Source organism: Neophocaena asiaeorientalis, unplaced genomic scaffold, assembly GCF_003031525.2.
Source record: "Neophocaena asiaeorientalis asiaeorientalis breed wild unplaced genomic scaffold, Neophocaena_asiaeorientalis_V1.1 scaffold124, whole genome shotgun sequence".
NCBI lineage: Eukaryota > Metazoa > Chordata > Mammalia > Artiodactyla > Phocoenidae > Neophocaena > Neophocaena asiaeorientalis.
The window spans coordinates 15681153-15695638 of NW_020174135.1; the positions used below are offsets into that span (position 1 = coordinate 15681153).

Genomic DNA, 14486 nt, shown 5'->3' on the forward strand with positions numbered 1-14486 from the left:
CAGTGCACACTCGGGGGCAGGATGAAGCCTGGGAAAGTGGTGTTAGGTGTGACCACCTAGAGGTCTGCTCTCCTGTTGCCCAAATGCCCTGGATGGCCTTGAGCACCAGGTAGGAGCTCAAGGGCAAGTTGTGGACACAGTGAACTGCCCAGTGGTGTGACCAGACCTGTTCTGGAGGCAGGCTGACCAGAGTGTAGGATGACTGGGGAAGGGAAAGAAAGTGGACACATGCTTTAGGATGATATGGCAGCCGTTCAGACCTAAGGAGTTGCCTGCAAGCGAACTTAGGGGTTCGTGGCTTCCATGTTTAACTTGTAGAGCAAGAAAATGACTGGCCCAAGGTCACCGGGGTCCACAGGGTTCCCGGACCTCCGAGACAGGTATGACCATTGCTCGCTCCGTGTCACCAGCAATGGTTATTTCCCAATGCTGTGGCTCTCTGGCCTCCATAGCTAATATTTGTTTCCTATTGATCCAATCCCCAGCCTGTTACTTTTTAACTGGAGTCCAGGGGTTCAAAGGCCTGACTTTTGTTTAAACACTCATTAGGATGGGGAGGGCATGTCCCCTGATAACCTCAACTGATGAACAAGCAAGGATCTTCTGAGTAAATATAGGCTGTGCAGAAGGCCAGACGGGGTGGACCAGAGCAGGGTGAGGCTGGGGGTCAGAGAGGAGAAGACCGCACTGGCAGAGGGCCTCTTCAAATTTGTAAGAGCTGAATGACTGGAATTCAAAAGACAAATCCCAAACCTAAACTTTCCACCACAAATAATATTAAGTATAAGTTAAAATCTAAAATCCTTTATCAAACAGAAACTCTTTAGAAAATGTACATCCTGGCGCTCCATCAAATAGTTCCTGAGAGTAGAGAATCCAGCCCTATGGCCCTTCAACTCTGTTTGACTAAGGGATGCTTGTGTTGCCCTGGGATCTGGAAAATACGGGGCCCTCGCTTTTGATGGTGGAGAGTTCTGTCCTGGGGCGGCGGCCGGAGAGGCACAGCGGTTCCCCGTGAGGGGCTGGGGTTTTTCTTGGAACAGGCCTGTCTTTTCAGGTGGGTGTCCCTTATGCACACTGGATTTTGTGGCTTGAAACAGGGCCTTTGCCCTCAAAAGCCCTCCTCCACTCAGTTTGTTGATACATAGATGCCATAATTTCTATCTTTATTCCTGTTGGTTGAAGCCAAGCTTCACCTCTGGAGTTTGAATACTTCTAGAAGGGGTCATGCATGTCGTCTGATCGGTCATGTACATCTTAGTGTAAATGGGTGTCTGGGCTCTTCTCTCCGAGACGAGGTTTGGTGGAGAGGATGGAGGATGGGCCAGGGGTGAGCGGCTGCATGGAGGCTTTGAGTCAGACAACCCCGGTTCAGATCTCTGTTCTGTAAGACTCTTTGCTCTCCCGGTCTGTTTCCTCGTAAGTTGAGGGTGATAATATCTATCGTATTAGACTGATGTGGAGATTTACGGGAAGTAGTAGTACTATTAACCTAAGAGAGTAAATTGAAGACTCCAGAGGCTCGGCAGATGTCGGCAAGGCCACTATCCCAAGGGGAAATTCATTCTGCAGATCGATGCCGAAGGCTGCTTGTTCCCAAACTCCTTGCCCTGTCCTCGGGGCGCTGCTGGATATCTCCCAGCCTGCCTTGCGGTTAGGTGTGGCCACGTGACTAGGCGAGGCGGGGGTGGGGGTGGGTCTCTGCCTGGGGGCTGCGGAAGGTGGGATGAGAGACCCCTGCACCTCCAACTCTTAGAGTTTACTGTGCAGACAGTGGACATGTCCTCGGGTGGGCGGAGCTCCAGTTTCCACAAAGAGCTTCTGCGCTCGGCGTGTCGGGGCCCTTACTCTGCTCAAGGGCTTCTCCTGTGTTTTGAGGAAGACGTGGGGAAATCCAGAGGGAGCAGTGGGAGGAGACAGAATTTCCTGCGCTTGTCTACCAAGATTTATTCCCGTCTCGGATGATGTCACTTGAGGTTGATTGAAGCTTTTAAAAATCATTCTGGTGTCGAGTCGGCTTGGAAGCGAGAGGCTGCCTGGAGTTCACCAAGCACCCCTCTGTGCTCGGGCCCTTCCCTCCCATGGGGCCTCCTGCACTCTGCTCCCCCCGAGGGGTTTAGGGAATGAGACCAGCTTGATGTGTTTCCAGGGTTCCCCTGAAAACCTAGGTTTTCTGCCTGAAGTGGGATACTGATGGGTCTGACCCTGACCCTGGTGGCTGCCTGTCCCCAGCTGGGCCTCTAGCGCCCCTCCTGCCCTCATTTCTGCCCTGGGCTCAGTGACGAGCAGCCCTTCTGCTGCAGACAAGCCCCTGGAGGGAAGGGACAGGGTGAGAGGTCACACTAGCCCCCAGGGACCCACAGGGGCACCGTTGAGAAGCTAATCGCCCCCTCCCTGGGGGCCTGCAGTTTCCAGGAATGCAGATCACCCACGGCCATCATCCCCCGTCTCTGCGGGGCTGCCTTGGCTTCTCCCGAGGGTAACAAGTGAGGACCAACCCTGGTCCTCCAAGCTAACAGCACTGGGCAGGTAGGGAGTGATACCTGGGCAGGTAGGCAAGAAGCCGGGACCCACACGGCCAAGGCCCTTCTGAGTCAAACATTTCCGCAATCGTGTGATTGAAGCTTGATGAGCCCCGGGCACATAACTGCAGAATAATTATCTGCTTTTAGCTGGTCTTGCTATTCAGTCTGAACAAGGCCACGAAGGATTGAAAACTCGTAACTTCTTAGTTCTGGGAACTGTATGTAAACCCCCACGGTACGGTATTGCTTAGAAATTGCCCAAATGTATCACTTCCCTTTCATCACAGTGGGATGCGCCTCTCCACTGTCACTCTCATCTTCAGCGCTCAGGCGGGAGCTTTCCTTGCTGCAAGGCCCTTACACGACCCCCAAGCTAACTTGTCTGCGAGCAAACTTCTTGTGCAGAGAGAAAAAAAGGCTCTCCCCGGGCATTAGGGAGAGGAGAGGCGAGCAGAGGGCTCTGGGAGGAAACGTGTGTTCGCCCCTCCCACCATCAAGGCCCCAAGCCCCCGTCTCTGCGGCTCTGTGCCCTGTTCCTACGGTGAGCGATGCCCCGAGGCTGCAGAAATGCAGGTGATGGTGCCCCATTGATGTGTTACGGGAGCACCTGAAGCGGCAAGTTGGCTGGACACCCGGCCAAGGACGGGATTAAGTTAGAACAGGCATTTCAGACTTTAAGATAACGGCAAGTCCAGTAGGCGGACACACAAGAGCCACGAGTGAGGGGGCCTGGGCTGGGCTGAAGCACAGGCGGCTGGGGCCTCCGACCTCCTCCCTGAGGCACTGGGTACTGAGGGCACCCCAAGGCCCAGCTGAGGGGAGATGCCGCTTTGCCCAGGGGCAGGGGGTGGCCGCTCCACTGCTTTCCATCGAGTTCCTCCTCTGTCACCTGTGACTTGCTGCTAGGATGGATGTGGGATTCGTAGGGAAAGGGAAGGAGGCACAGCCTGGGGACACTGGCTGGGGAGAAGCTGGGGTGCTACAAAGGGGCTGAGCAGGAAGGTGACAGGCTGACTGGACTGACTCACCTTTTCCTCAGGCTGGGCCTGAGGTCAGCCCTACAAAGGAATCTTGGTTCTCCCCTTCTCAGTCCCCACCAGTGGGTGTCCCGAGTTGGGGCCAGGGTCCTGCAGCCCACTTATGAAGGGTCTTATTAGAAGTCACCATCATTTTGTTTTCCTGTCCAATTTAAGTCCTATAAACACTTGCTTAGACATCCCACAGCCCGAGTCCTCTGGAAACTCAGTTTTGAGAAGTGTTGTCTCCCAGATGAGGGCGCACCAAAGGGGTGGGAAAGTGGCAGCTGCCCTCTTATGTCCAGGGACCCCTTTGAACGTGGCTGCCCAGAGCCAACCACAGCGATGAGAAGCCCTGGGTACCCATGCTCACCACCAACTTTTACCAGCGACGTTATAGAGTTTCAGAAGTGCCTAGATCACTCTTGGACTTCAGAGCAGGTTAAGAGCTTACTAACTTAGCAACTGTGTAACTGATGTACGATGATTTATTCCTATTTCATGTATCTCACCATTTGTGTTTTTCTCTGTGAGCGTATACAAAGTTCAGAGTGGCTCTATCTGTCGGTACCTTCCTTGTCTGTTCCTGTAAGGCTGGAGGAAGCCGCAGGAACTCAGAAGGCTGTCGATACCTTTCCAGCAAGATACCATCTACAGCTGACTGAAAGAGACAAGTAGCAAGAAACCAGGGTGCAATTATGTCCTGATTTGGATGTTACCTCCTGGCAGTCCCGGAGGGGGCAAGTTAAGGCCATCGAGAGGAGGCTTAGGCACTAGAGAAAAAGGGAAAACAAATTTGCGGAGTTTGCATGTTTTATCAGGGAATTGACATGAGATCTGGATTTTGATAGCATCTCCCTTCTGAGAACCACCTTGAGCTTCATTACTGAGTCTTATTAACTGACATAAAAATTGAGGGTTAGTCAGATGAGAACTAGAGGTGAAATATGCCTTTCCAGGAATGGACTTTATATTACCACTTGGGTAATCCATCAAGTCATTAATTCTCAAATTTAATAAAAAGACATGGCTAAGAATAGAGGTGCATCCCATTAAGCTCAAGCCATGTGTTCTGGGCAGCCTTTAATGATGTTTTTAAAGATGTGGAACTTCTAGGGAGATTAAGGAAGTGAACATACTGTCTATAAATCTGCAGGCATTTAAATAACCTCCCCGAGACAATCAAGGCGATGCGCTCACAAAGAAGCTTTAAATCAGACAACCCGTAATACTTGATGTAGAAAAAGTTCCAGCTTCCATAATTCTTTATTAAATATTTGACAAGTTGCATCACTTCTTTACAACGACTTCATTTTGTCACATTACTCTTTTGCTGTCAGGAAAACAATCCACAATTTCTCTTTAGATCTCCCAAGAAAAACGAAAAGCAAAAAGGATTTGTCCTTCAACTAAACGTTTTCTGTCTGTATCAAATTCAACCGTATTTTACAGCTATTCTGATTGTGAAAATGAGCATTTATCCATACGTTGTCTGTTAAAAAATTTCCAAGTTGTTTGGTTTTTAATCACTGTATCAAATGGTACTTGGCTTTATTTAGGAGGTGTGTTTATAATAAAAAGTTATGAAACATTGAGAATTCATTTGGAATGCTTGAAACTGTTTTTCACCTTAAAAGTCACTGTTTTTTCATGTTTCCTTTGATAATAGGTGCTGAGTTAAGAGATGACGGCATATTATATCATCTTCCTGGGGTGCTCTCAGGCTCTGAGGGTCAGAATTCTCAGGACACAGCTTGGAGAAAACTGTAGAAGGGACTAAACTCTCACTCCCTTTCGAAACCAGATTCCTCAAGGTAGGTGTAAAAATGCTATACAAATATGTAAAGGTATATTTGGACAGCATATGTACGTATATATATTACATACGTAGTAGTGAAGGAAGCACAAAGATATGCAAAGTTAACATGAAGGAAACCGTGACAATCTAGGTGAAATTAGTCTGAGAAAGAGGGGCAGACTGGTTTATGTAGGAGCACAGATGTGTGGACACAGGGTCATGGTCATGAGAAGGCTTACGATGCACTGATACAGGTTGAGAAGGTAGTACACAGAGGTCTGTCGCGAATGTTGTTATATTCTATCATTACTCATACAAACACAAAACCAACCAACACAAAGACATGCATCTTAAACATGCGTTGCTCTGCACCTAACACCTTTGACGAAGGGGAGCGGTCTAATGAGAGATTTTCTTGGAAAATTCCATACCAACGGAAAGCTCTCCTTTTCTATGAAACATACCAGCTCACGTCCTAATGCTACAGCTTTGTCTCCGACGCACTGAAAACACTTTTGGGTCGGGGTGTGTGTGTATGCAAATGTATATACACTGTTCATTAAGGCTTCGATAAATTAAAAAAAGTGGTCCAAAGTACATCACATTTTCTTCCCAGTTTCAAAATCTAAAGTACAAAGTGGAGTCTATAAGGATTTTTAAAAAAACACATCTCAGCCCTAAAATTGGCAGTTTTGACTTGACTTATCAAGATGTACCCTGAAGTCTGAATAAGACGGAGGTAGTGCAGGACCTCCTGGGGGGTCAGGAAGGGAGCAGGCCAGGCAATTACCCTGCACAGCAGTGCCCCCTACTGGCAAGGCAGAAAATGACACCAGAGTCAGTACAGGGGTGCAGAGTCAGGGTGAGGAGGAAAGAGCAAACAAAGAGAAGCGCTAGCACAGGGCCTGGGTAGGGGCTTGAGAATTGATCAACCCAGGCTCTCTTCATAGAGTCTGTAATTTCGGAGGTGAGCTACAAGAGCTAGGGAAATACTGGAGTCACGTGTGGAACAACTAGTAACTGTTAGACAACATGTACCACTGCTGTGTGGTCTTGCCAGTTCCAAACTGGTTCTCTTGAAGAGCAAGTTCATATGCAGCAAATCTAACTGTTCTGTTTAACAATGTGAGATGTAGAAAGTGGTTCAAACATTTTGCAAACCGTTTCTCTCAGAATCTGTCACTGCATCCTTATGTGGGAGGAATAATCCATGTCAGGTTGCTTTAAGCATCTGTCATCTGACCTTAGGGAGTATCTGACGTTAGCTACCAATGGGCCTTTGGGAAATAATGGCAAGTATTTCAGGAAAAAAGATAGAGCACTGAGACGAATGCCTCGCTGTTTCCTGTTCCAGAGGCAGCAGGTAGAAAAGCGGCACACTCTCTGAAGCTAAGCCCACTGGGTGGACTTTCCAAATTCATCTTTAGGCTGACAAGAGTCAGAAATAGAAATACCCAGGACTTTACAGGTGGCTGTGGTAACCGATGTTTAACATGCGATATGTATGTAAACCCTGGCACGCACTTCTTAACCTCAAGGCAAAATGGCCCATAACGACTCTGTTTCAGCGAACTGAAGAAGCTAGATTCAGGTAACTTCTAAGAAAGCAGAAGCTCTAAGAGACCCTGGGCTGCTAAGGACCAGATGAGGTGACACCGCCGTCCTGCCGTCGTCCCCCAGGCCCGCTGACTGGAGCAGGCAGAGGCCCAAGGGACCGCCCGGCAGCCTGCCCCCATGCAGTGCATTTTCCTTACTGCCTTCTGTGGTTACGTCGCGAAGGTGATGGAGAGTGGTCATCAGGGTTGAGAGAAAACAAGATGGGTGACTGTTTTAGACAAAGAGTGAAATGCTGAGAATTGACGAGAGCCAGGGAACGTTATTTGGATTAAAAAAAAAGAAAACCAAAACCCCCAAACAAACTCTAGACCCGGCACTTTTAAGCTGTCACTGAAATCAGATACTAAGGGATAGATGAGCTGGATTGTCATTCGCAGTTACTGCCTTTCAAGTATTCATGGGGGTCTATTTCGGTAATTCTTGTCTGTCCTTGGCACAGAAATTATCTTAGGATGGGTTTTCTTTCTTATTTTCAATACTTTGCCTAATTTGCATTTAGTGAACATTCTGAGTTTTTGGAATATACAGTTTACAAAAAGACAGAAGAATCCCAGTTCTTAGACAAGAATCGTTGGATTTCTCCCCCTATAAATTACACACTCATTCTCAGAACCCATCCAAGCATACTGCTCTCCCAGGCTTTGGCATAAGTCATAAAAAGAAAGCCGAGTCTGGACTTGAGGGGCTACAAGAAGGGGGAGGTTTGCCACTGAGACATCTGTTACATTGAGTGATGGGAAAAGAATCCCACCAATAGGTAAAAATAATGAACAATATCGTTTTTTTCGAATTACTCAATATCTAGGTTTTCTGATCACTACTGGATTTTTAAAAATCAATACGGAAAGGGAACAATCCTCAGCTCTGTAGAAATCCACCTTCTTTTAGACACGCAGGCCTCTGCGCCTCTTCAGAAAACTCCCTGACAAGCACAAACATTCGTGGCTTCCCACGAGCCACCCAGAGCCGGGGTAAATTGAGTTTGTAACGCTAAAAGATCCTAAATGGAGGCCCTGAAACCACGATTTTATTGTCTTATCTACAACTGGCAAGAGGTGAGACGGCTAGTGTCCCCTGACTGCCACCACGGGTCTAGGACAACACAGGTTAGGAAGGACAGCAGGATTGCTGGGCTCCCGCCCTGCCTCAGGCGTTCTCTCAAAACATGACAGAATTCTGCAACAAGGACTCAGAAGCGGCCAAGAATCGAATCCCACAGAACCCTCCATCCCCGCCAGGACCAGCTGAAGAGCCGGACGTCAGGGGATCAGATCAAGCCTTCTCTCGCACTTCTAGTCCAGCACACAACGGACACAACTTGGGCAGTACACGGTATGGAAGCATGCAACATGTCACTGGGAACAAAACCCGGTTAGATTAACTGTCTATGAATCTTTGCAGTGGCACAGAAATCACAAAACGATTGGTGAGGACAGGTCTGTAGGCTGAGCTTTACAGCCAGGCTTTATACACCAGCAGCCAGCTTCACAATTGATAGCTATTGCATCGGAAAGGCGTGTGCAGAGGGAAGAAATCAGCATCACAGTCAATGCTCATGACAAAACCCCCCCAGGAACCAGATGTGACCTCCATGTCGTACATAAAGTGCCTTCAGAATTGGCGCGGTTAGAACAAAAGTTGGTTATTTAGCTACCGTCAGCAAACGTGTACAAACAGGAGCCTGCACAGGCCTGGTTCCCACAGTTTCAAATCGCGCAGTGCCAAGTTTCGTTCAAGTGTCTCTACTGAGAACAGCAAAGAGGAAGACATGACAGAAGAAGGACTGTACAGCAGCAGGAAGGGTTAAGTAAATAACTTCTCTTACGAGAAACGATAGTCCGACCCTGCCTCAAGTGTGTTCTAGCACACGTAATTACCTCTAAGGAATAATGGTGTGATTCCTTCAAGTCAACACAAAGTTTGTCATGCTATGTTACAGTTCTCTCAGCCTGCAGCTATTACGCTAAATTGGTACAAAAAACGTAATTATCCAGTTTGTTTTCATTCTGAGCATGGAAAAAATCGTCACGATGCCTAATGTTATGGTTTAAATTCTCTCCAAGTATTTGTCTGTAGAAGGCTTTTGGACAAAAGTCATTCTTCCAATGCTAATCAGGTAGGGCGTGGGGCTGTCCAAGAACTTTAAAAATGTCACTGACATTAAACCTGGCGTGAAATTCAAATACAAAAAAATAATATGCTCACTTTTCCAAGTACATGAGACATCTTTAATTGTAGTGAAATAAAATCTGCAAATCGGTCTAAATCATTTTAAAAAGTAAACATGAGTTGTAATACTATACCTGTAGAGTGATTAATTCCATTCGCTGTCATTATAAAGTATGTAAAATATTTATTAAGGGCTTGGCCTACAGAGGCACAACATAAATAGAATAAGTCCTCCTAAAATGTAATTAGTATACACATCAACCAGTTGGTAATTTGTGGTGGAAAATGCAGGAACGCGACCTGGGACTGGGTTCCCATGTTGGCGCGTGGGCAAGTCGCGGGCGAAGGCTCTGCTCCAGGAGTCCGCGCCGTGCGCTGCTCTCTGCCAGCATCTCTGCAGAGTCTTAGGTGAATGCAAAAGTGCAAGCAGGACTTGCGTGAAGAACAACCCTCCCAAGGCAGGGGGCACTTAATCCACCCCCTCAAATCCTTGGGCATTTTCCACAGCCATGAGAAGCTTCTCTCGTAAATCTTCAAAGGTTTCATATGGAGGTAAGTCAAGGCGATTAAAGCTGCAAAAGTTAACAAGGAAGCGTAGGTAAAAAGCCATCATCACTGCCCTTTAGTTACCACAGCACTTCCTAGATCTGGCTAAGGGGGCACTTGGTGTTCCAGCAAGAGGATGTCAAAGTCTCAACTTGCAAAAATATTTCTGATTATCGAAAAGTAAATTCCAGCAATGACACTGCCCACACCAAACATGCTACAGTAACCTACGGGGGAAGAGAAAGGAATTTTCTGATCGTCCGTGAACCCTCTCTACTGGGACCAAACGTGGATCCTGGAAAACCCTGCCAGGAAGGGAGACAAGACAGGCAACGTAACTGACATACACACAGAGATGTCAAAACCCTTGAAACACAAGGAACTTCCGCAGCGGGATGAACTGAGGCTGCATCTGTTTTTAACGCTCTCCTTCATTCAACGCTATTTTAGGAAGCCCCAGCGCTTCTCCACGTAGCATATCGCTTTGTTTTTAGCGCAGCCCTGTGAGGCACGTTACGTTTTCTCAGTCCTGCAGATGTGGGTCCCGGAGCCCAGCGGTGGGTCAGTATGCCCCAGGTCTCACCCCTGACAGCACCGCAGATGCGAGACCAGAACCCAGGCTGCCTGCAGCTCTGGGACCCCAACACTGAGCTACCCTCTAACCAGTCAGGCAAGTCATCAACACGTGGAGTGAAAAGCCTCACTTATAAGAAGCCCCTACATACCTTGAGGCTTTGGCAGGGGTGTTACAAGTCACCTCGGTGACAGTGAGGTCTCCATACATACATGTGACCTCTGTGAGCAAAGGACTGCACTTGTCCACGGGACTGAGTTCAAAGTCTGTCTCTGCCACTGGCCAGCTGTGTGACCTCAGACAAGTCGCCTCCGTCCCTAAATCTGTCCGCTCTTCTGTGAAATGGGGAGACTGCTGCAGAGTGCTGGGAGGGTCAGATCAGAACATATAAAGGGGGTCTGGCACACAGCAAGCCCCAGAGCCAGCGACCATTGCCATCACTCGCACACCATTCACCGCCGGCCCCCACTGGGCATGAGGAGCTAGAGCCCCAGACACAGAACTGGTGCCCGTGCAGGTGGGCTGCTGGCGGGCACCTGTCATGACGATAGCCACACGTACACACACACGTGCCTTCGTTCATGATGCTTTAGTAAGAGCTAACATTTGTAGAGCATTTGCCCCGTGCTAGAACCATTAAGGACTTTTCATCTATCACCTCAGTGAATCCCAGCAACCAGCCTGTAAGGTAGGTACTGCCTCATCCCTATTTATAGAGAAGGAATTTGAGGCACAGAGAGGTTGGGTAACTTGCCCAAGGTCACAAACAGTAAGTGGTAGAGCCAGAATTCAGCCCCAGGCTGGCTCCAAAGCCCAGATCTGCTTCTGCTGCCTCAGTGCTCGCTCCTGGCACTGACACAGGTTTCCAGGCATGAGCAGAACAGCTTCTTATGTTTTAAAAGCTAATGATTATCAGCAGCAACAAGAAACGGACACGTGTCCATGGTGGGCCCTTTAACAACCCCTAAAGTATTTAATAAGACACACTGAGCTCTGAGATTTTTTTTTTTTTTTTTAACAGTCACCAAACATCAAAAGACACAGCAGAGCCGAACACTGTGCCTCTCAAAGCAGAGCCTCAGAAACCCAGGAATCCTGAAGGCGTAAGTCTAAAAAGTTTTCAATTTTGGGTTTTCATCATGATAATGATTTCAAACATCAATTTCACCAGTGACAGAGACAGAATTCCACTTCTGCAGGGTATACTTAAGAGAAGAGGTGGCTGTCGTCTTGATTTTAAGTCGGTGTTTCACAGTCCAGGGCCTGCAATCCCTGTGGGGTTTCAAGGATCTGTGGCCATTTTTTCCCTTTAAAAAAGGTCCATACATTATTCAAGTTTGAGAAATACTGGAGTAATGGAGAGAGAGAGAGAGAGAGAGAGAGGCAAACGGGAATGTTAAGAGCTGAGGTTTGGAATTATGTTAGCGCTCTGTGTCTCAGTTTCTTCATCTGTAAGGAGAGGGCAGTAATACGACCCACCTTTTAGAGTCGTCGTGACGATGCTACGGGTTAATATACACGAAGGGCTTAGGACGATGCCTGGAACACAGGAGTGCTTAACAAGTGTTCCCGTTACTTCTGACGTCAGGAGACAGGGCTGGCCTGCCACCAACTAGCTGTGTGACCTCATTAACCTCAGTGGCTTCAGCCTCGTCGTGTGGGCCAAAGGAGATTATTTTTAGGTGGGTCTGTGATTCTTAGTAAAGCGGAATTTTAGATATCCCAGCAGTGACCTTTGACAGAACAGAGGAGTGAAGCCCTTTAATGTTGAGACACTCAGCAGTTACATCTGAGAGTTTCATGAAAGCTCAGAGAGAAGCAGCTCCACCAGCCCTTGCTCTCCTAGTAAATCAGGTTTTAATTTTGAAGCTTAATTGTGTATTTTATATTTTCATAAAACATGGAAGAGATTAAACATACGTGTGGCTAGGTTTTATTTCGCCACACACACGGCTGTCGCTGTGAAGCAGCCAGCAAAGCGCCCGTTTCCTACGTTACAGCGGGAGGCGGGGCTGGATGGAAGGGAAGCCACAGCAGAGAAAACAGAGTAAGTCCCACCCCACCAGCCAGTGTGGCTTCAGTAGAACTAGCGCTCTCCTCTTGGTCGGGGGAGAGTATCATTGAAGGAAAAACTCCTTGAATGCTTTAATCCTGTGACACACAGAGAAGAAGCCAGGCTTTGGTAAGAGCTGGCGGGGTTGCTTTCCCCCTGTGTGTAGACCTCTGGGCTGCTTACGAAGAGCAATGATTCTATACCCTAGCTCTCCTCACCAACCGCCTGGGCAGCTCTGAAAACCCCACAGCCCAGATCACACACCAGGCCAACTAGGTCAAAATCTCTGGAAGTGGGACCCACCCCGGCACCAGTATTTTTTTTTTTTAATGCTTTCTAGGTGGTTCCAACGTGTAGCCAAGGTTGAGAACCGCTGAGTTCAGGGTCTTATCTGGGCAGCCCCGTATTTTAGTGGTGGCTCAGCATGTGAACTCCGAAATAGAAGAAGAATCCAACAGCAAGATATCTGTCTATAGGGCCACAGAGGGTCATGGGATGAACACTCAATTACTTGGTTCTCTTTGAAGAGTCTGGAAAGGAAGTGAACCGTATCACAGAGGCAGTAGCTTAACTGAAGTGGTCAGGGGATCGGAATCCTGGCAGACCCGAGTTCAAATCACAGGATCTGGGAGCCTGTGCGCTACGGGATCACGAGGAAGCTTCCCAACAGCCCAACAGCCCACAGGAATGCTAACAGTGTACTTCAGGCTGCCAGCAAGGTTGAGGGTCTGACCCACGCAGTACAGCCGCGCCCAGTGAGGCAGCTGTGCCTCCAGCTGAGTTCGGGAGCGCTGCCCCCCATCCCGCCAGTGCTGGGGCTCGGTTCAGTGCTGGCTGCCTTTCAAATGAAGGCTACTGAGCCCGGAAAGCTACACCTGACTGATTATCGTTTGGAACAAAAGCTCCACGGCCAAAACGTTCTACCCCAAGAATAAAGGCAGAGGATCAAGGGACACTGCCTGCTCTGGCGATCGGCCAGTTGTAGCGAGAACCAGCCCGCTCTCCCAGTGCCAGCGGGCAGGGACCGCATCCGTTCCACTCAGAGTCCTACGAATGGCAGAAATGGGGAAAAACGTGCTTTCCGGCGAAACGAGGGAGTCAAAGAGAAGCAAAAGGCCTTTCACAGCCCATTTTCCACAGACGCACCTTGATGAGGCCTCTCTCCTAGCTGTGCTGGGCGGCCCAGCGGCCCCGGCAGCCCCAGTTCCCGCGGGAAAGGAGGATGCTGGGTGCTGACCAGCCACAGGGCTCCCCCTCCACCTGCTTCCTAAGAGCAAGAAATCAAATCCTGTGGGGTGACCAACCCCGGGGACACGGGAGCCCGAGTGACAGGAGCTCCCGGAGAGCTCCTGAGATCATCTCTATGCTGGGTTTCACGAAACTCCTGGGGTTTCCCTCCAGGAAGGCCTCCTTCCAGCCCTGCACCCGGAGGCCTTCGGAGTGCAGCCGCGCCCCGCACGTGCCTCCCCGAGCAGGGGTCCTTGGTCGGACCTCCGACACTCCTCTGGCCACACGCACGCTGCTAAATCTCAGACTTATGGGTTCTGGATGGCCACGGGAGGCCTTTTAAAAACTGTTGCCAAAGGGAATTTCATCCATGGTTCTAAACCATTTAAGGTTGGGGTAAAAACTCAAATCTGTTCAGAGGCTGGGAGCGGTCGTATCCACATAGGGGGAATATATAGTGAACTCTCTGCTTCCCAGAATAATTAGGGAAGGACGGGGTTTGGAGGAGGAACTCCCCTCAGGAAGCAGGAACGGGGATTTAACCCTTCACCTATCAAAAAAACCGGGCCCATTCAAATCCAGCATCCCTGTACGATCTGTATTTTTGCCTGTATCACTGACAGTTCATACGCTAAATGCTGAATGGTCAGGGAAAGTAGCGCTCTATAGCCCAGCATCATCCACAGCTAAGTGTTTTAAAATACTGTCTGTCAACAACTGTGTGGTTTTCCGTCACTCACCATGTGTGAGCTCTGGGCAGTTTTTCAGGACTTCCCCATTGCTCTATTGTAAACAGCTGAGGACCATTGGAACCTAGACGAAAGAAAAAGGAAGAAAAAGAAATGCTAAGAGTGCTCAAGGCAGTAGAACAAGACGAAGGAGGGGCTGAAGGAAAGGGAGGGGTGGGCAGGGCAGGCCTGGGGGTGAGCCTTGGGACACCCTCTGTGGCTGGGACCCCACA

The 14486-nt window shown here is 48.9% G+C and overlaps 1 protein-coding gene across 6 annotated transcripts in view; it reads right to left on the minus strand.

Annotated features, from left to right (window-relative positions):
- Window positions 1-4772: 4772 nt before the first annotated feature.
- The window catches only part of NEDD4L (NEDD4 like E3 ubiquitin protein ligase), a 335334-nt gene continuing 325620 nt past the window's right edge, over window positions 4773-14486 (minus strand). For all 6 annotated transcript variants that reach the window (XM_024754790.1, XM_024754788.1, XM_024754787.1 and 3 more), the window contains 2 exons: window positions 14266-14338; window positions 4773-9697 (listed from right to left, as the gene is read on the minus strand). In XM_024754790.1, the coding sequence (XP_024610558.1) occupies window positions 9595-9697; window positions 14266-14338 (176 nt within the window). In that variant the 3' untranslated portion in view covers window positions 4773-9594. The remainder of the gene's footprint in view (window positions 9698-14265; window positions 14339-14486) is intronic.